The 24,282-nt window shown below is 42.1% G+C and overlaps 1 protein-coding gene across 1 annotated transcript in view; it reads right to left on the bottom strand.

Annotated features, from left to right (window-relative positions):
• The window catches only part of dpp10 (dipeptidyl peptidase like 10), a 366,908-nt gene extending 350,619 nt beyond the window's left edge, over positions 1-16,289 (bottom strand). The window contains exon 1 of the mRNA XM_079563408.1: positions 16,028-16,289. Within this exon, the coding sequence (XP_079419534.1) occupies positions 16,028-16,087 (60 nt within the window). The 5' untranslated portion in view covers positions 16,088-16,289. The remainder of the gene's footprint in view (positions 1-16,027) is intronic.
• Between the last annotated feature and the right edge of the window lie 7,993 nt (positions 16,290-24,282).

Below are 24,282 nucleotides of genomic sequence, written 5' to 3' on the forward strand. Positions count from 1 at the left end.
AGTTCAATGAAAAAGTTGCGATTTATGTTTAATTAGAATGGAACATTTTGCTTTGAAATGGTTACGTAACATATCGCAATAATATCATATCTCAATAAAAAAAAAAATTTTTTACTGGGCATGTAGAATAACACTTGTAACATGCATTGTCTATCAACATTAATACAAAATAAATTGAACCAAATACTGTATGTCTGTATGTCTATGCCAGACAGTTGCAGAATGGTGAGGGAGGGGCTTATTTCAAAACATATACAGTGTCCCATTGAGGAAGCCCTTAAAGCTCCATAGTAGACGCTTTACATTGTGGGACCATAGACAATCCAAGGACATTGCAGTTTGAAAGCCTGTGTGGTGAAAGCGCTTGACACAGTGGGAGAAGATGTACTTTTATTTCCACACAGTAGCTGAGTCGAGGTTAGCTTTGTTCCTTCCTGCCTGCTGTACAATCAAAACAACATAATTGGCAGTTTCACGAATAATGACTGTGTTTCCTTTGAAAACAGATCGACAGGGAGTTCTATAGCCGGGTGAAAGAAGACATAACGAAGTATGGTTTTGTTTGAATAACTATTGCCATTATGTGAACTATATTATACTGTATATGCATCAAAATAATTGGTGGATGCACTTCCTTTCCCTATTCACCACAGTACTTGGCTGGAGTGGATGTACAAAACCATTTCGACTGGCGAATGTAGTGTGTGAGTGAGGGGTTGGTGGTGGTCGGAGGGGCCGATGGCGCAGACTGATTGCCTCGCCTCCGTCTACCCCAGGGCAGCTGTGGCTACAATAGTAACTTGCCACCACCAAGTGTGGAGTGAGTGAATAATGCAATGTGAAGTGTCTTTGAGTGTTCAGAAAAGCACTATATAAAACGTATTATTATTAAAACGGACTAAATTAGGACCAAAACATGGCTACGATTGAAGAACTTTAGGAGAAGCCGAAGTAAAAACTGAACCTTTTTAAGTTACTGTGCAATTTTGTTTTAGGCGACACATGTGTGGTGATTTTTTTTTTACTGTGATATAGATATTGTGTGTCCTAATATTGCAAAACCAATGCTTTGCTGATATATTGCCAGGCTTATAATGAGGTGTTTTTGTAGTTAGGACAGGACATAAAATGGGACCTTGCTGGTTCCAAATGATGAGGCCCTGAATGTGGGACAGAGAAACCATGTTATTAGGGCTGCAACTAACAATTATTTTGGTAATCAATTAATCTACCGATGATTTTTACGATTATTCAATTAATCGCTTAGCTGTGGTGTGTGAAAATTAAATTTACTCGATTTCTTCATCACATAAAGCTAGAATGGCGCAGCTTAAAGAGACTTGATTCAAGTTGGTAATTTTATGCTCACTACTCCCACCTCAGGTCTTACAGGTAACTGCAGTCCCTATATTAATAACTGGTGCCAATTCAGTGCAAATACAGTCATATTTGTAGAAGCTAATAAAGAGTAATATCCGCACTCATTTTCATATATTGACATACATTTCAAAATAAATGTCCAGATCCAAACAATAAAGGTTGTAGTAAGTTGCTGGTATGATAATTGGTAACTTGTGTAAATTTGGCGCCACTACAGTAAAAAATGTAGAAGGTATTGAAGATTATCCATGAATTGAAACTCCCTATAGTCCCTTTAAGGACAGGTTGATTGAGTAAACTTAAAGTGAGTGTTTGTTGGAGGCTCTTTCTGCTTCTGATTGGATGAGACACAGACAGATGTTTATGAAATGTTCAATGTGCAAAACACTACATACCCTAACTTTAAAAACAAAATAGGTTTTCAACAATAATACAAAACTTTCATGTTAATTTTGCTCTTTTTAAGCCTGTATTTAGTAGAAAACGATTAATTGGTCACTAAAATAGTTAGTATATAGTTGTCAACTATTTCAGTAATCGATTAGTATTTTAACTGCTTAGTTGTTTGATTCCTACATGTTGTAATTTGCATCAAAAATGTACAGCACAAGGAGTAGTATTTTACTCTATTCACACAAGTTCTGGTTAACTAGTTTACTCAGCGATCTCTTCTTCTGTGGAAAGTACACTGATTTTGCCTAACCCTAACCCTAACCCTAACCCTAACCCACTGGATTTTATTGCATTATATACAGAACCCAGAAGTGCTCATTGCATTTTTCAAATCCCACAATTCGTCGCCGGACTCGTTCTAAGCAGCTGCTCTTCTCAAAGTGTGTCCATCACAGTGGCGTGGATTTGTTAGCATGCCATAAGCCTTTTCTTTTTTTTTTCCCCCACTTCATTTTACATTTTTAAGGCACATAACAAATACAAGTGAAAACCCACTATTCAAAATAGACTACGCCAAGATAGACATAGAAAAACAATGGGACACTCACCAAAAGCATAAACACACACACACACAAAAAACACATTAAATTCATCATAAAATAATTTCTCAATAATCTAAACGAGACCAGACGAACAAAAAACAACAACAAAAAAAAGGACAAAGACCAAGACGAAAAGCAGGTGCCAGGGATTAAGGAATTGTAAGGTGTAGGTTATGCTGATGAGCACACTGTTTAATCGGGTACAAAAGGGAAACTAATTCTTCTGAGAGTCTCAAATAAAGGGTTCCATGTTTTAGAAAATTTTCACAATAAAACAAATCTTTTCGAATTTAACAAAATACAGTACATCTCGTAGACAATGAATATAAGATGGAGGTGTTGGGCTTTTCCATTTTGTTACCGAATAAGGCAGTAAGTGGATTTGGGTGGACTGTTTTACCAACTACTCCCGACATGATTTCAAAAACTTTATCCCAATAATTTGACCGTTGCGGACAAAGCCAAAAGGCATGCATTAAATTCGCAGTTGGATGTTGGCATCTGTCGCATGCCATAAGCTTAAAATGAAAGCATGTATCCGCTGTTTTATCACATGTCATCCTTTTGCTGGCTGCAGAAGGCGCCCCAGGCCAATTTGAAATGCAGATCAACTTCACTCCTAAAGCGTCTTATTTGAAATGATAACCACCTTAATAAGTGTGTACCATATGTAGCATTAAAGGGGGGGTATTATGCAAAATGGACTTTTTCAAGCTTTACATCATGTTATTGTGTCATTCCCTCATTAAAAACATGCCTGAAGTGTTGCCTTGGCACATTCACGTATTTTTGAGTAATCTGTAAAAACTCTGATGGCAGCCATTTTAGGGATAGGTTTGCTTGAGTCCTCCTAGGAACGCCCCCACCTCCTGGAGACGCCTCCGAGCTTTCGTCACCAGCCGAGTAACAAACCACTGCTCCTCAGCAGAACCCCCTCCCCATTGATGCCACAGACAGTGTGTGGAGGGGGCGTGTCGGAAAGGGGCAGAGGTTCTTAAAGAGACAGAGGCCTATTTCAAGACATTCACTACAGCCATTTTGAGAGAGCCATTTTATACAAGGCAGTTATTTTAATTTACTGCATTTACAGACCAACAGAAGGTTTGGTCATCATTGTAGTGTGATACAGACTGGTGCTATGTGATTGAAAAAAGCATAATACCCCCTCTTTAAGTGGCTCATGTCTAAGTCGAAAATAAATACATATTATGCATATTTTCATCACGAAAAACAAGCTTCACAGTTGGAACTTTGAAGTGTATTTCGCGACATCATTTGGAACATTTCTGTAAAACGTTCACACGGAGGAGATCAAACTAGACGTTTGCGAGAAAGCTCAAGACACGATCCCAAACTTTGTCAACTTCTGGAAGAAATAAAAAAAAGTTTATGTCGCCTCAGATGCAAATAACGGAGAGTTTTACGACGCGACTGCCGGGTTGTAATGAGAAGTAGTTATCAAAACAGTAAACATTTACGACGCCGATAGATCAAAGCGCCATAGGACATCTCTTAGCGTTTTATCGCGCTTTCTACCAAGCAGCTGCGTGATCACTCATATCGCTGTTTTAGCTGCGGACGTAATTTACAAGCGTGCGTCTGTTTGTCAACATCTGGCGTATATGACCCGGAGAGAGACGCTGGATTTAAAGTTTCACTTGCAAATTTTCTTCCTCCTCCCGGCTCCTGGGCTTTCTCAACAGCACTTTGTCACTTAGCGTCAGATCGGCTGCCCATTTGTAAATGTCAGCATTGTTTATGTGTCAAAAGTGTGGGTGGTACTCTTTACAGTGACGGGGTTTCTGGATAAAACGGCAAAGGAGAGTTCACACCCGGAGCCCATTCACCACACCACGCTATAGAATGAACAAGAATAAAGGTGAATACGAAGCATAAAGTGGATCAATACACTTTGACCTGTCTGTCCAAACTTCAGCCGATGCAGCAGCAAAATGCTTAGAGCTCCTGCCTAATAGAGTTCGGGAATGTGACGTCATATCGCCAAGCATTATGGGATGAGCAGCAATTGTAAACAAATGGAGATTTTAGAAGTTATTGTTCACATTAAAACACTTGGACACCACAGTGAGTTAGATGTATTTACCAGCAGTTACTCAGCAGCTAACGGAGCTGTTCCACGGCTATTTTCTCCACTTTATAAACTGTTTTTAGCTAATGTTAGTCAATGGAAATGTATGCTAACAGCTGCAAAGATGGCCGATCTCCATGGTAACTGTAGACTTTCCCGAACTCTATTCACCTTATTCCGCCCCGCCCACTTTTGCCACTTTTTGCGTTGTCTCTGCAGCTCGTTGTCAGACACTTCCGGTCGAGCGCGAAGCCCGTTCATTTTAACGGAGAACGAGGGAAAATATTCTCCGCTCAAATCTGATGTTTAGTCGATTGATTTGTGTAAAATGGCCAATGTTCATTTGCACCAACATGTCAACACTGCAGCGTTTCTCAGTGCGGCCACGAAAACGTCTTTGTTTTCGTGTAGTGACTGATTTTATGTGGACTTCTCCAGCCCCATGTTAACACATAGGAGAAAAGGGGCGGGCACAATTCATGGCGGCGCCCACGCGAGGCTCCGGAATAAGGTGAATAGGTCCCCAGTTCAATTTTCATTCCAACGATACTAAAACAGTTTCTTGTTTTCGTTTTAGTCTCTAGCATCTTGGTGTAAGGTAGATGGTAATAATGCCAAACACATCTCTATCATAATCTTACTCTTTGTTGGTTAGAAAATATCATAATGATCTAAAATGGCTAAAACAATATATCCAGCTTCCCCTTTGCTGAAAGGCTTAAGCTTTGCTCTTAAGGAAAAGATAGGTAGGTGAGGAAAGCATTTCTTGGCTATGTATATGTAACCTCTTCATATGTAACGTTACACAAAATTGTCCTTTTGTTTACTTAAAGGGACTAGATGCAAATTGGTCACTTTTATGCTCACTACTGCCACCTCAGGTCTTACACGTAACTGCAAGTAAAACCTTTTACCTTTTTGAGTGACAGTGCAGGATTTTAGAGGCAGTTGTGGTGAACAGGTCTGGGCTCATCCCACACATTAGGACATTGCTGGAACATGTAGGGGGAGGAAAATACTGAATTTTAACATTTCTAAACTCCGTATAGTCTCTTTAAGTTATGTTTATACGTGGCGTTTGATACACTGTGCAGACTTGGTCCTCCAGCTCTATATTTTTGTTTCTTCTTCGTGTAACCTTAGACATAACCCTGGTAGAAATTCGAGGTTTGAAGAAGAGGTCAGCCATGTAATCCAATGTTTTAAGAATCCTTTTATGAATATTTGCTTTTATTTTATTTGGTAAACATATTTTTCTTATATTTTGAGCTTTGATTTTGACTTTAATTTATTCATGTAAGAAATGAGGGGAGATGCTAATACTGTCATCGTCTTCTCCCCTTTAGTTTGGGCCGGATCTGGCAGCACATGTTGATCATATTTTTATTGTTGTCGGGCAGATTAAATAGAGACTGCCACCAAAAGCTTCCACTGTGTCCCGTGCCTCCTTAATGCACCACAAACTGCGTAAACAACACAACACAGAAGTCCACCGGTCACATATATACCGAGAAATTAACTTTTGGGGAACAATAGGAGCCTTTTGGGAGCTGCCATTGCGCTGCTAAGAAGAACCACTGGAGAAGATTAAAAGATTATTGAAAGATGCGGTGGCGGCTCCAAACACAGCCCCAGGTCTGTTTTTGATGACTATGGTTCATATAGTGTGTTACTGTGTTGCATGGAGTCCAGCAGGATACTTCATATCACAGCAAAACTACAGCTCCTTCCACAGTTCCTCGTGTACCTTTGCGAGAAGCCCCGATCACCTTCGGTCCGGCTCCCCATAAACGCGTCTTGTCACTATAATTTTCAGTTCTGTTCCCTTCAGCTCACAAGTCCTTCAGAGCGGCGCGTCTCTAAATGCCTGTGAAGCGGTGGGTGCGGAGGGGAAGGCAGCGCTCCTGCTGAGTTTGGCTTTATCTTGTCATCGTGAAACTGGATCCTGGAATTGCTCTTTCAAAAAGAACAGTCTCAATTCGCGCTGTTAAAATCTGGGACTGTCACGCGCTGAGGCTGCCCCGCTGCGCAAATTTACACCAGCAACAAACGCGCCAAGACGGAAGGGAAAAGCGCCCGTAATGTATCTGATTGAACGTCTAAAGGATCATGTTTTATCTTCTACGAACATACCTGGGGCAGTGTTTTGTTTCATTTACACGTTTGAGAAATCCTGCCTGCACTTTTAATCTGCCGTCTCTTTCAAACCCAAAACGCCAGCCCACACTCCGATGTGCTCATTTGAATTGTATCACATCCTGAATTTACATCCATCCACATACATGCAACACGTCTTTGTAACATCAATGCAGAAAAGAGCAATTTCTATGTATCTGGGTGTAGAGTAAAAACACTTCCTGAGCCCACTGAAGTTCTTTTTTTTCCCCCTTTTAACAACTCAACACAAAGACACATGGGGCTTTTTTGATATTGTCCAAAACAACCTCCCACACCGCTCTGCACTTATGCCGAGTAAAACATTGCTGGGTACTTGTCCAAAGTTGAGACATGCACTTGGCCTGTCTGAGTGAGCTGCAGTGGACAGACCCTCCATCTGTACGTGGGCGGCTCTCACACTTTCAGACACACTGCGATCTCACTCGCCGCCACGACCGGCCCACTGCACCCTGGGTAAACTCCAGCCAGATCAGGGAGCGAGCCCACGGACAATCTGCCCCTGTCTTATCTAAGTTTTATCTATCCATTTCTACAGATTGTGTGCGGTCATGTCATGAAGAGCATGGATTTCCGTTGCAACATATTTTTCAGAAACTGGTCCGTTGGAAAGGGGCGACTTTGAAAACTTTAGCTGCGATGGGACACGCCCAGAGCCACCTTGACCAATGGGCTAGCAGGGGCTGGAGCCCAGGGGCCCAGCATGGTCAAGGGCCTATAAGAATTAAGGGCAAAAAAAAGAAGAAGTGATTAGTTGATTTTCATGTCAATCACTTCACTTTGCGGCATGACAAACCGTATGCAATTATTACGCTGCGCTCCTATGTGTGAAACTGGAGTAGGCCCGCCACCTCAGGTCATACGTATAACTGCACCTTCTATATTAAGCTCGTGCTTGACGGCACTTTGGCCCATAGTGACAACTTTTTCAGTGACAGTGCAGGATTTTAGAGGCAGTTGTGGTGAATAGGTCGGAGCTCATTCTAGGACACTGCTGGAACATGTAGGGGGAGGAAAATACATCATTTTACATTTTTAAACCCCGGGCCTATGGGTGCATTAATGTCGGCCTGGATACGCCTGGGATGGACATATTCTCACATAATCATGCAGTCTGACTTCCACAAAAGGTAATGGGTAGAGTTCAGATTTTGACAACTTATTGACGAAATGTCAAAAGTGTTAATAATTGATCCAACTAATTTCAAACATCCTACTAAAAGTCCTTCTATTTACATTTTACAAGCCACTTCAGAGCGAAATAACTCCAGCACTTATGCCAAGAGCACTTAGAACTTTCTTCCAGTCAAAAGCCTTTATGGACTATGAGTGGTGTAAGGTAAAGCTGTCTGTCTTAAAGCCATAACAACTTATTTTCACCCGTCTTTTATTACATAAGTGTGTTTTGTACAGTTACATAAAAGAATGTAGAAAAGAGACGGAGTTAGACGACCAGGCAAACATTGTTGACGTATTCAAACTTTTCTGCATTGGTGACCCTGGAAAATCCTTTTATTCTGAGCAAAAGCTGTTGAAACTCGGACAAACCCCCTGGAGGTCTAGCCCACGGCCGACCTCCCGGTCGCTAATTTGATCTCTTATCTTGGCATGCGGCACTGGTGTAATATGAACGGGGGGGTGTAGCGTTTGAGTGGATGGAGGAGACAGTGGCTCAGACACAGGGCCAAGCTGGGGCAGATTAGCGGCTTTTTGTGCCACACAGAAGAGCTTAATCCTGGCCATGATCCCGGCGCGGGGCAGCGCTTTCTTAGAAACGGTTCAGAGCTACAGGCAAAGATTTAAACCAGATGCCTCATGTGTTAAAAAAAAAAAGCAAGGGAGGAATGGCTGGCTCTTTATGAATGAAAGGCGTAATATGTACAGTATAAGCCAAGTATCAAAAACTCTAATTTATGAATAGTATAGATGAATGGACAATGGCTAACTATAGGCTTTCGTGCAGCTAATTTAAATTGTTTAGGCTAAACACAGAGGAGCTCTTCAGTTCTAAAAGGCTAAAAGAGTGAATCCGAGCATGTCCGTCCAGCTCATGAGGGGTGTTCCTGGGGTGCTGCTGATCTACAGAGGTTAGTACACAGACACATGGTTAACCCAAGACTCGAGGGTTAACCCTGCTTCCGACGTTTGAGGCGTTTTTAGTCTGCAGCAGTTAGTTGTAATGAAACGTGGTCCAAGAACCGATGGCACACGATGAAGTCTTATTACGGATTGCATGATTGCACAATTTAATTGTGTTACTTATGAGCCTCGAACTTAAGAAGATGGTCATAATGCATCTCCAGTTAGATGTAAGATTGAGCACAGGCTTGAAACTGGCTGGCTGAATTGCCCACTTAAGCCTCCCCTATAGATCTGCGCTGTATGGAAGAATGACAGCTGCAACACTTTATACAGTAAGTGGGAAACATTTTCAAGAGCCTGTCAGAGGAGCAGGCAAGCTTCAAGGACTTACGATAAAGGCCTTTTTGTTTTCTAAATTCAAAATCATGATGTAACAAGAGAATGTAATGATGCAACCATCTTTTGTGATTTTTTTTTTTTTTTTGGCTTTTCACCTGACAGGGCACAACTGCGGAACAGATCATTCAAAGCTCTTTTTGTTCAAATAAACGGTACTTTAGAGCTGCAATTTTTAGACATCAGAGTGCCATGGAAAATGGCATAAACAGGTCATTTTGTGTCATAATGTGACAGTTTTAGGATACAACATTTGCATGAGTTATGTCGTAACACAAATGTGACTGAGGCTACGTTTGTATTACGACATAACTCATGCAAACCTCACTCTGCAATGTGGCGGCTGCAGTGTCACTGTGGTACTGTGGGCCTGCAGTACATCCTCCAGCGCATAGTGAGAGCAGCAGGAAAGATCACTGGACACTTACTCCACCAGCATCACCGATCCCACTCACACATCACAGTCTCTTCAGTCTGCTGCCTTCAGGAAAATGCTGTCAAATTCAAACTACTAAAAGGTCCAGCCGACTGAACCTTTTGGTTGTTTCTCTGCTTATATTCTACACGTATTGCTTGCACGAGGATTGAGAACACCGCACTTTAGACAACTTTGTACTTTGTAAAGCTTACTTTGATCTTTGACTCTTACCTTTGATCTAGTCTTTCTGAGACTGGTTGTGACACGAAGGCATCAAGTACAAAAATATAAAACTATGGGCCAAAGATGTCCAAACAAACGGTGTGCCAGTGCTTGCGTGGCCAGGGTGCGGGGCCGTGGCTTAGAAAGAAGGGGTCGACAGAGGCGTGGTGTGACTGCAGCAAGAACTTAATGCTTCCATCCTTTTTCTCTGTTCCTCTACATTAACATCACGTACAGCTTCATGTATTCCTTCAGCAGACAAACTGCAAACTTTACTCCACTGTGAGTTAAACATCGTCCGTGTCCTGAGAGAAAGAGAACACACCGCTGGCTCTGATCTTGAAGAGCGCTGTGTGTGGCTCTGGGCTCTACGCGCCCCAGAAGCGTGATCACCCACACCTCCCTCACCCACCGCAAACCCCTGCTCTGCGGAAAACATTGGACTGTATGAAGAAAAAACTTGGGGAGGGACCGCTGTTCTATATAACTTTGGGTGTCTGTCCAGCCCCTGTTACACAGAGCGCACCTCATCAGTCTAAAGCCTGCATTACGAAACACGAGATTGGGCCCTACAATGGTATGCAAAAGTTAATGAGAAGTTTAAAGCTGGGTTAGGTTATGAAAAAAAAATTCCAAAGTTTTGAACATCTCTCAAAGTACAGTTAAATACACCATCCAGCAATGGAAAGAGAATGGCATCACTGCAAACCTACCAAGACCCGGCCGTCCTCCTAAACTTACTGACCGAACAAGGACAGCAAGAAGCCTATGATGACCCTGGATGAACTGCAGAGAGACACAACTCAGGTGGGGGAAACCAGCTTTGTACTTCTCATCACTTTACAGTGTTTTACTTATAACACAATTGTGTGTCACTTAGTGTGTTTCTTTCTCATAAAATTTCAGTGAAATATATTTATGTTTGTGGTCCATAGTATGGCAAAATGTTAAAGGGGGTCCCGTACTTATACATACCAGTGTATTTCAACGACCACAAACTCAGGGTAAACTCAAAGTACAAATAAGAACATTATTTTATAAAAAAAAACTTTATAATCCTTTATGTGCTCCTGAATAAATCAGATTATATTAGTCCAGCCTGCTTTTCTTGTTAGTGGTCACACAGATAACCGCACAAAATAAATCTCCACTGATGATGTCTCAGATAAAGTATTGAATTTTTATCTACAGAGAACCGTGGCAACCATCTTTCTTTTGCAAAATGGCAAATGCATCACCTTAAATGCCCCCGAAGAGAGCACAATCTACAGAAACAGTAACAGACGAAGGGAAAGTGCTGCACGCGGACTTTTAAAAGTGTTTCTTATCAAATCTTTGGAGACATCTTTGATTTAAAACAAGCTCCACGCTGAACAAAATAAATGGTCCTGAAAGGCGTTGAAGCAGAGCAAGCAAGGTCAATATTTACTCCACAAAAGATGGTATTTGGTTGTTTTTTTCTGAAGTGGACCCCGTGTGTAAAGTTTGAGTCACTTGTAGTTTCAGGAACACTTTTGGTCTGATGTGATGGATTCGGGAGGGCCAAAACATTTTTTGCCGGAGCACTCTCATTAAACCCCATTATATCAGATCACATCTTTGCCGGATCCTCCTAAATATTTCCCGTATCCTCTACCCTGAAAAAGTGGAATGCAGCGGAAACTGCACGTGGCACATAATGTGGCCGATGCAAAAATAAATCCGGCGGCGTGCCAGCAGAGAAGAAAAATAGACACCCAACAGTCTGAACAGATTGAGAACACAGTAGTTAGAGAAAATGAGCAACTGGTGTCCAGAATTGCCAATCTGAAATCTGTTAGTGTCCGTGTTCATCTTCCAATCATGAAATTGGGATGGGGGTGAGCATTTCTGTTCAGATAGAAAGGTCATGTGTTCTCATAGTTTCATGGACAAAGTCATAACGCAATCAACACAAACTACAGCCACACTAAATACAATTCATCAGATATTGATTTTGTCAGAAAGAGGTCAGCAACCATGTCAGTTTTGCTTATTTTAATAACATTTGAAAGATAAATATTTTTTTTACTGCGTGGAATTGAAATCCATCTATTTGCCTAATTGTCTAAATCAGCAGTTCTCAAAAGTGGGTCACGGAATGGTTTTTAATGGGTTTGCAAGCTTTTCCCAGAAAATGAGACCATGGATTAAATAAATAGAGAACGGCGGGTCCCCTTTAGCCCCATTCATTGTAATGGTCCTGAGTGGTCTGTGAAATTAACATGGCTGTGAGTCTCCACCTACGAAGCCTGTTCCTTAAAAGCCGGACCAGCTAGGAGCCTCCACAGTGAAAAGGCTTCCACTTTTTAGTGCTAATGTACAAAAAACAGTGTGGTTAAAAATACGACATCTATAGCCCAGTGTTGTCACATGGATCATAGCAGTTAAAGGGGGGGTAATATGCAAAATTGACTTTTTCAAGCTTTCAAGCTTTACACCATGTTATTAAGTAATTCCCTCATTAAAAACATGCCTGAAGTGTTGCCTTGTCACATTCACATATTTTTGAGTAATCTGTAAAAACTCTGATGGCAGCCATTTTAGGGATAGGTTTGCCTGAGTCCTCCTAGAAATGCCCCCACCTCCTGGAGACGCCTCCGAGCTTTCGTCACCAGCCGAGTAACCAACCACGGCTCCTCAGCAGAACCCCCTCCCCACTGATGCCACAGACAGCGTGTGGAGGGGGCGGGTCGGAAAGGGTCAGAGGTTCTTAAAGAGACAGAGGCCTATTTCAAGACATTTGCTGCAGCCATTTTGAGAGAGCAATTTTATAAAGGGCAGTTATTCTAATGTACTGCATTTACAGACCAACAGAAGGTTTGGTCATCATTGTAGTGTGATATAGACTGGTGCTATATGATTGAAAAAAAGCATAATACCCCCTCTTTAAAAAAAAAAAAAAACCTCTTCAGAGCCAGGCTTTAAAGCAGTGCTAGGGAAGTGCTCATAAGCATGGGGTTTACCAAGTGTCTTTTGGAGTTGCCCCTGGCCACCAAGGCAATGTCATGAAGACCATAGAGACAAGACGAGACACGAGATTGGGTTCACAAACTTATTGCTTAGTGGGTCCCGACGCCATGAGAACCACTGGTCTAAATCGATATGTCTAAATCCACTGGAGGTGCAGTCATGTGACTACTCAGTAATTGTCGGATAAAAGTTGTAAAAATCACACGCATACAGGCAATCAGGTCCTTTAAGCCTCTGTCACTGATAGTTTTCTTCCTCCAAGAACAAAGCCACCATCACATACGTGTCCTTGTGCGCTCTCCGCTCTCTTTACACCATGTTCTATCCCCTCTCTGTCCCATTCTCACAGCGCAACAAGGTCCAATCCGCTGTCGTTTCTAATCCGCCATTGATTCTTATTGGATTGAACAGAAACAAAACCACAAGATCTGCCCTTGTGACGGTCACAGTTTGTTATTGATCAAATTGGGTGAGTCGCGGCTGATGAAAAACGATGATTATTATAGCTAAGGAGGCGTGCCACGGAGACCAATCAAACTTGACACACAGCACATAAATCAAGTCACGTCCAGAAATTGTAAGTGAAAAGTAATTCCAAGCCTGCCACTGATGGGGAATGCTGTTCTTTCTGGACGCTGTTGGAGAACACTGTCCGAGAATTCCACTTCAGAGTAATATTAGTAATTTCATGGTGCTTATCCAGTTGAGTGGTATGTGTGTACTGACAAAGATGCACAGGCATTGTAGTGGCAAGGCTAAGCGATTGCTGTTTCACAAAGAAAAATATGAAAAATAGATAGAAATCCAGGTCATTGTTCATAAATGATTTGTGCTCCCCGGAAGACAGCAAAAGTCTGTTTACAAGCTTCTTACAATGCAAAGTGCGGCGCTTCTTTTCAAAACAGACGACTTCGAAACATCAAGAATAAAATGAATTGTGTGAAAAGGAAACAAATGTGCAACACTGCTGGATTCAAATGCATTGGATTTACTGATAATAACACAGCAATAGATTTGGATTTGTCAGGCCACTTACCCCTCTCAAGGCAGTGCACCATCACGTCATTCCCCACACACTCTGTAGGAAGCTACTTTTGGAGCCACAACTGCCCTCGGACAGACTAGCAAGATCTACCAATCCATGCCATTGGCCCCCGATAAGATAAGATAACCCTTTATTGATCTCACAATGGAGAAATTTACTTGTTAAATAAGCTCTCAAGAAACACTCTGGGTAAAAAAAAAGGCAGGAAATGTGCAATCAATTAAATAGTAAAGAAAAGTATCTTACATACAATGAATGCAAATAATACAAAATAAGGAATAAAGTTAGATTGACATTGATTATTGCACGTAATTTTTTTCATATTGCACAAGTTGCTTTGCAGTGTAACCACCACCACCAATTACTAACTCACACACCATAATCATGCAAAGGGACGGTGGGTAATTTGCCCAAAGACGCAACACTGTCCAACTAAATCCCTGCTACCCCTTTCTTTTAGTCACGGGTTGAAGACTCATGTAGCTTCAGTAGCTTCAGCCTAAGACAAGGTGTGATCCAAACAAAACAAAGAAAGTTCATTTCAAGCTATAATAACGTTTAACCCTGTAGATGTGTGTTTAATGTCAAAGTACTTTCTCCGCCGAGTTCTTTCGATTCGAGCGTCATTACCGAGACTATTTATGAACAGTGATTTCAGGCAAAGGCACCGGCTGAGAACAACTGCTTAAGAGGTGTACATCGACAGTCAAGGATTTTCTCTGTCTTACATTTATATGGGCATCGGAGTTCATTTGTGCATGCCTTTGATGGGACGGAATAAAGCAGATTCACCAGATGAATAAGCCACAACCTAATGCTCAGAAGGTCATGACGACTCAGCGTTCCTTTCTAAACAAGCTCATGTCTATTATTTTGTCATAATAACAAAAAATGCACCAGAAAAATTACGTTTTACATTAAGCCTTCCTAATCCAGACGGCCTCTTGGTGTCTTTTATACGCAAAAGCAAATGAGGCAAACACAAGAGCATGAAAATGATATAATAGAGGTGAGATTGGCATTTTACCAAACTACTGAGGATTCAGATTGCCAAAAATTACTCAAAAGTACAGCATGTAGCTTTGCCTGTTATTTGCCTGGCACATTTAATCAAAGTTCCCGAATAACACGCTCCGCTGAGGGACGCCACGCCATTTCACACACAGTAACCAACAGAGGACACAGCTTGTTGAATTTTCCATAACGCCAAACATCCTACAGTGCGTGTGACAGGGCCATTCCCTTTCATGCTTTCATGTCGCCCCCTTTATGTGCGTCCATTGGGACCGGATGGCTCCAGGGGGGGGGACAGCGGCGTATATGCATTGCGCACTGGTACAAAGGCACGAAGCGACTACAGTCAAAGCCCCTTCACAGTTCAACCAACACCGATGAAAAGTGGCTCCGAGCTCCCTTTTCATCACATTTTCACTCTACTCCCCCCGCAAGTTTGAAAACTCAGCCTGGCGATGCCGAATAATTGCACGCTTTTGTGAATGGTGATGGCGAGGGAGGGACAGCCAGGAACGCGGATCGATATTTGTTTTTTTTTTTGCCCCCCCGGAGCAAAATTTCTCAGTAGGGACTTGGAGGTTGAAAAGTGATGCAGGACCCGCGGCGAAATCGATACCGCCGCGTTGAGTCGCACGTAAACACATCCCCACACACGTTTACGCACACACGTTTACGCACACACATACATCCCCATCCCGGGTGAAAGCGACACATGCAGATGCTTGAGTTGGAAACTACGGCGCGTAAACTTGCACTGGATGCAAGTGCCAGAAAACACTCCGTATCCACTTCATATGACTTGAACGCGCGTAATTGATTGCGAATACCCCGATCACTAAAACAATATCGACAATGGCATGTACGCCCGAAGTTGACGCGCGCGGTTATGAGCGGTGCGTAAAACCACAAAACGAGGATGCTCAGTTTGACAACAGCCGCTACGAGAGGACACAACGTGAGACGTGATGTGAATGAAATCTGGCCACTGCGCCAATGTGCCTCCTTACACATCCACAATAAACACACAGTACGCGTAAAACCAGCACTTTTTTGTTTTTCCTCCACATAAGCATCCCCCAAGGCGCTCGAGTCCATGTGCCCAATAACAGCACACGATTCGGACATGCCAGTTTGTGCCAATGCGCATCGCCAGCACAACTTTCTCGCCCGTGTTTTTTTAATTTTTTTTTTATTATTAACTTTCAGCGAAGCCTCCTTACCTTGATCGTCTTGGTGGACTGGCATTTCACTTGATGCGAGACGGAAGCGGTTTGGTTCATGTTGGAAAGGCGATTAAAACACACACACACCGCCGAGAAGGTTGGGGGTAAAAAGCAGCGGCAGCCTCGTATCCAAGTAAAAGGGAAATGTAGAGCCGACACAACTCGCGCGTGGGACGAGTGCAGGTTCGCTCCTTCACTGCGTCTGACAGACCGCGCGACTGTAAAAGCCTGTGCACGGAGAGCGCGCTGTGCGATCGCTCGGCTCCGCTCCTCTCTCCGTGCGCGTGATGCTGATTGGTAACCAGGGGCGACCGCGAGGAGTGCCTGACCCCGAGAGAGACCTGTGTGGAGAAATGCGTGTAATAATGTGGTAATGACCAAGGAATCTTTGATGTAAGGGTTGTTGTGCTTCGGAGGGTTGGTATTGATTTTGAGATTCCTACTGCAGTAAATGGTTCACTGCACACTGGTTCACAACAAAGTTTTGTGAGCCGATTAAGGACAATTTTGATGAGTTGAATCCAATAATCACATTGGTTTTACCCAATCAGGTGAATTATTTACCCCTCGGTCAAATTTTGCCACAGGGTGTTATCTTCAAAATGTCTTCTGCCCTGGTGCCTCTGCCCACAATTAGGAAAGACAGAAGTTTGGTTGTAACATAATTTGTATTTGTGCATATATTTTGATACATGAAGCAGCTGTGCTTATAGTGTGTTGGTGAAAATTTATGAAAGCCATCGACAGGCACTTTTTTATTTGATTTGATACGAAAGCTAAGAAATGACAAAAAATATGACTGACAAATGTTGCTGAAAGCGGCACCTTGGCTGGGACTAGTATCATCCCTTAGGGTTGGTTTGAACAAAACTACAGAAAATGAAAATCATGTGGCTCAGGAAAATCCACTCAGCACAAATTCTGATCTGATGAAAAATGGCTGTCATTTTCAGATTCTGCTTCACAAAATATTTTTAAATCAGTAAAAAAAAAAAAATAGACACCTCACAAAAAGTATTTTTTTAACCCAGTCTTGTGTGTATTCCATGTTCTCAAAGTGATGGTTATTGTGGCGTATGAAACTCAAAACTTACTCCAACACGTCACGGTAGGCTAAGGCAAGGGGGGATTGAATACTGATGACGGGCACGCAGAACAATTGCACAGGTTGCGAGGTTTTATTGCGTGTGTGTGAGTGAGTGTGAGTGTGAGTGTGAGTGTGAGTGTGAGTGTGAGTGTGAGTGTGAGTGTGAGTGTGAATGTGAGAGTGTGTATAGGGAAGGGTGTGTGTGTGAGACCATTGTGATACCTGTAAATATTGGAAGGGTGCGAGGGTTGGACGAGCAAGAATTTGTATAACGTCTTTTAACTGTAAAGCACTTTAAATAAAGTTTAGATAGATAGATAGATAGATAGATAGATAGATAGATAGATAGATAGATAGATAGATAGATAGATAGATAGATAGATAGATAGATAGATAGATAGATAGATAGATAGATAGATAGATAGATAGATAGACATTTAAGCTGTGGGATTCACGGTCCAGACATGTTTAGTGATACTTCAGTCTAATGTAGGTCTATTTAAGATCCATTTCTAGGCCTGATTTATAATCTAGGCCTGATGGAAAGTGAAGTCAAATATTAATGAGGTGGTTCTGGGAAGGTCAAAGAGTAAAAACAGTTTCACAGTCATAGGCAACTCAAATTTCAAATCTTTCAAACAAAGAAACTGGCTTTTGCCATGTTCCTTGGCAAGACACTTTGTCCACCTATTAAGACTTAAATCAGGCACCAAAACTATTAAGCGACTTTGCAGTTTGAAGGTCCCATGTATCCTCTAAAAGTAGGTTCACAGGTACATAGATATAGTTGGTGGATAAACCTGGACTCCCATGGAGGTCGTGTATTTTAGTAATAACAGACTCTATCCCTACAGGTGTTTAAAGCGGCAACTTTACTCTCAACTTTCCGAACTAGGCTAAGGTCAGGACTTGGAGGTAAATAGGGAATGACATGCAGTATTTAGTTCATGCACAAAAAAGGTCAAACAGCAGTCATCTATAACTATGCGATAATCTATGCTAATGTCTTTTTAATTGAATATCAGAAACTAATGATATTTAGGATGTGATTAGCTCTCTCACCTCACTGCAGTAAAGTTTTGTAAAGCTTGTGATTGATCTGGCTTCCTCAGGGCAATCCAGCTAAATATTCATAACCAAGATCTTGGCTCGGAAGATGAAGCCCTCCTGCTCCTGATGGATTTCCCTTGCACAGGTTTTGTTGCGTTATTGAAGGAAGACAAAACTTTGCTCCACATTTTTAACATGCATAATCCATCACTGGACTTGTTCTGTGTTCAAAGTGTGTTCATCAAGGTGCCATGATTTACTAGCATGACGTTTGATGAAAGTGAAAGCTTTTTATCACTTTTATGTGAATCCCACCAGCGCCTGCAGAGTGCCCTCCAGGTCAATTCAAAATCCTTACCAGCCATGTCTCTCACTAAGCTTCAGTTATGCAGGATGTGCTCACTTTAACCTTAACCTGATTTAAAAGTATTATGACTCGGGATACGCGTTAAACATAAATGGCATGAAGAATCACAAATCTCAAAAGTGACCCTTGGACCTTCTGCTGAGAGCTGGAGTCTACATTATCTGGATCCACTGAGGCGCCATGTTTGATTCATAGTGATCACTGCCCCCTTGCAACGCTGTATTAATCCTCCACTGCAGCTTCAGCCTCCTTTTTCCTGACATTACTGTGATCCCTCTTCGCTGCACTGTGCGGACGGACGTGCACTTACCTGATTAATTACACATTTCCATTACATTGAAAACTATTTCTCGTGTTTAATTTTTAGGTTTTCTTGCTAAAGGAAAGGTGCAGCATAGATTCATAAATGGGCTGTATATGCAGCGATGCGACAGACGCATAATGTATCCCTGATTGCACCGAGGCACTAATGGCAATCTCCAGATGCACAAAAGCTACATTTTCTTAATATTGCAGTCGTCATTGTGAGGACCATAGTGTAGTAGTAGATGTTGTTTTGAAAGCAGTGGTATAGTTGCACGGTGGGTCTCCACAAGGATGCTATCAGGACCCACCACTATACAAGATAAATAAAGCAGAACTAAGCAACCTGTTTGCCATAATAAATCTGTAGTCCGTAATACAAGTGTTAATGGGATGATTGGGGGGTTCTTTCATCTCCCCCTGGTGTCTCTGTCCAGAAAATCCCCATTGCAGCTTTCCCTGCTCCGACCCGCAGCCCCAATACACACTAATAGAATCACAAAGAAGAAGCTAACATCCATCCATCCATCCATCCATCCATCCATCCATCCATCCATCCATCCATCCATCCATCCATCCATCCATCCATCCATTCAGTTGCCGGATCGTGCCAAATCACATAGCACCAGCCCCCTATGGCTCCTCCTGCAGGTGGTGGGTCCACGGGAGGACGGCCTCACAATTAAACGGGCCTGTTGGTCTCTAATAAAGGGCAAGCTGTGATCCAAACAATCTAATACATGAACATTTAGTGAACATTAAAGCAGTGCTAAGTAACTCTTGCCCCTAGAGACCATAAGCGCAACTGCAGGTGTCGTAGCAAGTTACGATTTTTTTAACTTATTAATTGTCTTGGAGAGTAAATACTACGCTGACAGGAAATGCGAAGGGAGAGAGGGATATTGTACATCCAATTATACAATGGAAATATTTTTTTTCACTCAAACTTGGCTGTAAATACTGTTTAAAGTGATGTTAGCCCGCAGTTAACTTTGCCCGTCAACATGTTAGCTTCTTCTTCGTGATTCCACTAGTGTGTGTTGCTTGCTCCGGTCCGGTGGCAGACACCAGGGGGAGATGAAAGACCCTCCAATCATCCCATAAACACTTGTATTACCCCCACAGGGACTACGAAAAGGATTTATTAAGGCAAACACGTTACTTAGTACTGCTTTAAATGAACCTATATAGCATGAAATTAGTGGTGGAGCTACGATGATCGGAAAGTCTGGGGTTCGGATCCCAGCTCCTGATGATGCACACTGTTGTTGTGTCTTTGGGCAAGACACTTCACCCACCTTGCCTCCAGTGTCTCCGTACGTTGGTGTATGAATGAGAGTGTGAATGAGCGACTGGTTCCTTGCTGTAAAGTGCTATGGACCGACATAAGTTGACACAATTTACCGTTTATGGTCCCCGTAGGAAAGTCGGCACATCCCATCCCTACGACCTCCCCAGTGAGCTTTTCTTAGCTGGTGAGGCCACTCCTTGCACCTTAATCGGGTTGCTCCATTTCTTCTGAGCTACCTGCCATTTAACACAGGTAAATGAGGCAGTGTTCTCTGGCAGCTTGCACAACTGAACCACGAGGAAAAGCTATTGCATGTTTCTAACTGGATATTGTAGGTTTGGATCCTAAAAAAAGTAGTATGTTTAGTGGTTCTCATATTTATCATTGTCATTTCTGAAGTAAACCGTGCAATAATTGTTCTAACTTGACAAAATATAGACCCTTTAACTGCTGACATCATCAGTGACATCATCTGGAGGCAGGAAGTGATCAAGAGAAATAACATTAAACTAAAACTAGTGATTAAAAGTGTAAAACTACAACTAAAAGATGTCATCCTGCTGTGACTCAAGGTGCAAGAACAAGAGGAACGACATTTTAGACGATAAAATAAGGTTTATCTGATATTTCCAAAAACGGTTAGACATTTGTTTATCGTTACTATGAAAACAGCTGCAATGGAAATAGATAGGAATCTCACTTCCTGCCTCCAGCTAAGCCCGGAATGTTTACAAACAAATAAAGGGGATAGAGTTCGGGAATGTCCACAGTTGGAGATCCGCCATCTTTGCAGCTGTTAGCATACGTTTCCATAGACTAACATTAGCTAAAAACAGTATAAAAAGTGGAGAAAAACCCAGTGGAACGACTCCGTTAGCTGCTGAGATACTGCTGGTAAATAAATCTAACACACTGTGGTCTCCAAGTGTTTTAATGTGAACAACAACTCCAGTATTTTAACTTTTAAAATCTCCATTAGTTTACAATGGCTGCTAATCCCATAATGCTTAGCGATATGACGTCACATTCCCGAACTCTAAAGTACAACGTTGTCCATTTGGGTAAACATGGCAGAGGTGAAATATTTGGCGGACGGAAAGTTCTAGTGTGTGCACATGATCCAACTGTGCATCCGAATCTGCAGCGTGGACTGTCACTCTGTTGACGGGCGACTTTCCTATGGCTTCAGATGTCGATCTCATTGTAGTCTGTGTGCCGCTTGAGTCAACTCTGCCCCAACAATGAACCCTGCAAATCTCCTCCTCCATGACATCTAAATCCTTCTGTGCATCTCCTCAGCACTTTCTCAGCCCACAGCAGAAGATTGTAATTACATAGTTTCATCACTAGCGCGGGGACCTGTGCATTATTTATGTAACTTATAAGGCGGTGGCCGTGTTCCCTCGTCACCTGACGTTTGCAACAGAGCCGTGTCTTTGCAACAGGAAGACTGGGTCCATGTGCCCAAACCATCCGGCTTTGGAAGCCAGAAAAGGGTTGTGTGCGCTCTGCTGCTGTATAGATTTTAAATATTGTTAGGTCAGTTTATGTTAAAGTTATGTACATGGTGTAAATTGGGTTGAAGAGGCTTTTTTTTTTGCTTTTGCACGAATCAGTTGAGTGTGTCTTAAGTACAATAACCACAGTGCCATTACAGCAGTGGTGGTGTCACGCGCAGAGGCACATAAAGCGGCAGAAAGGCCCCGGGCTGTGATAGAATATATGGTCCCCTGATGACCGCAGCAGGCTTTCACTGTTGTTTTACTGTTTGCTGCAGCGCGGTGAGTTTAAGTACACATCCAGCCAGGTTGCATAAGGTAATGGACTGGAATTGAACACACAATAAAAGAAAAATAAGTACATTTGATTTCATTATGATAAGATGAGTTGTACACTGCGTTCCAAATTATTATGCAAATGACATTTTTCTAAGATTTTCTAAATTGTCAACTCAAATGAGAGTCAGCATAATTTTCAAGTCTTTACCTGGTAGAGGATCATTTAAATGTGGTGGAAATAATTTCCTAGTGATAACGGCATTTTTTTCAAAAATAAATATAGTAAAAACCTCAAAATCTACTATTCCAAATTATGATGCAACTCATCGTTTCAATACATTTTAAAGCTTGTAATTAACTGAAAATGGTAATTTGTTGAATTTGTAGCATTAGGAGGTCACATTTACTGAAATCAAAAGCTATTTCAATCAAAAAATATTAACAGGTCAAGTTATATTTTACCATATGAGCCCTTGTGTGATAGCAGCTTCAAAATTCTTAAATCCATTAAACTTGTGAGTTTTTGTAGAGTTTCTGCTTAGATTTCTTTGCAGGATGTTAGAATAGCCTCCCAGAGCTGCTGTTTGGATGAAAACTGCCTCCCACCCTCATAGAAGTTTTTTTTTTTTTTGTTGAGGCTTCAAAGGTTCTCAATAGGGTTGAGGTCAGGGGAGGAGGGGGTCCACATCATGAGCTTCTCTCCTTTTATGCCCATAGCAGCCAGTGATACAGAGGTATTCTTTACAGCAGGACATGGTGCGTTGTCATGCATGAAGAGGATTTTGTTAGGGAAAGCACGGCTCTTCTTTTTGTAGCATAGAAGACAGTAGTCAGTCAGAAACTCCACATATTTTTCAAAGGTAATTTTCACGCCTTCAGGGAACCTAAAAGGGCCTATAGGGGCCGACCAGCTCTCTCCTCATGACTCTGGCCCAAAACATGACTCCGCCACCTCCTTACTGACGTCACAGCCTTGTTGGGACATTGTGGCCATTCACCAATCATTCACTACTCCATTGATCTGACCATCCAGGGTTACACGGCCTCATCAGTGAACAAGACTGTTTGAAAATGAATCTTCATGTATTTCTGAGCCACTGCAGCCGTTTCTGTTCATCAGCTTCAATTAACTGTTTAGGGGAGATCCGGATAGAAGGTTTATGCACAACTGCAGCCTCTGGAGGGTCCTACACCTTGATGTTCGGGAGACTCCAGCGGCACCAGCAGCTTCAAATACCTGTCTGCTGCTTTGTAGCATCTGTTCTCTTAATCTGATGTGTTTGTCTGGCAGAAACTGTCAATATTGTGCCATTATCTGCACAAACCGGAGTGTGCTCTGAATCATCCACAAATCTCTTATTAGTATGATGATTACGCTTAATCTTTCATGAAATATCGAAGGTTTTCATATCTAGACCAAGGCATTCAACTATTTCACACTTTCCATCAGCAGAAAGACCCTTTTTCCTTACCATATTGCTTGAAAATGATGATCTGCATAATAAAGTGGAACACCCTTTTTCAGTAGTTTTTCCCTTAACTGGGCTTAACCAGAAAACTAATCAACCCAGGTCTCTGAGATTAATGTCAGTGATTCATAGAGCCCCATGAGTTTCCTTATTATTTTATTTACCTTTTTGACACAAAAATCCAAATTGCATAATAATTTGGAACACACTGTATTAGCCCTTAAAGTGCATGTGACATATTAGACAGAGTCAACACCATTATGTTTAAAGGAGGTAGATGCAAGTTGGCCATTTTATACTCACTACTGCCATCTCTGGTTATATGCGTAACTGCAGCTTCTATATTAAGCTTGTGCATGACGGCACTTTTCTTTTTTGAGTGACAGTGCAGGATTTTAGAGGCAGTTGTTGTGAGTAGGTTTGAGCTCATTTTACACATCAGGACATTGCTGGAACATGTATGGGGAGGAAATACATAATTTTAACATTTTAAAACTCTGCATAGTCCCTTTAAGATTTTGCTAAAAACTTTACCCAGCTTTCTTTAGTTGGACAGTTTTTGTGATGTTCATGTGCTGCATTCATGTGGACTGGGGTACTCGTTTTCCCAAGATTTTACGTCAATGGCTGTTTCCCAATTGCCAGGATCCTCGGCGTCTCGACCACTTCGGACGTCATTCGCGTCATCACGGCGCCGCCAAGTGGTGTTCCATTTCACCTGGACCACTCGCCCCCTCGCAGCTCGACTCCTCCGTTTGGCTCATTTACGAAGGATACAGCTGTGGATCCTCCGCTGCCTCGGAGAGCTGAAATTACCCATGATGCACTGCAACATAGTTTCTTTTTTCTTTTCTCGCAAAACTTTATTAGTTTGAACTCACTTTAAAAAAGTTTTGTTCCACATAAA

This window comes from Gobius niger (genome assembly GCF_951799975.1).
Source record: "Gobius niger genome assembly, chromosome: 9".
NCBI classification, from domain to species: domain Eukaryota; kingdom Metazoa; phylum Chordata; class Actinopteri; order Gobiiformes; family Gobiidae; genus Gobius; species Gobius niger.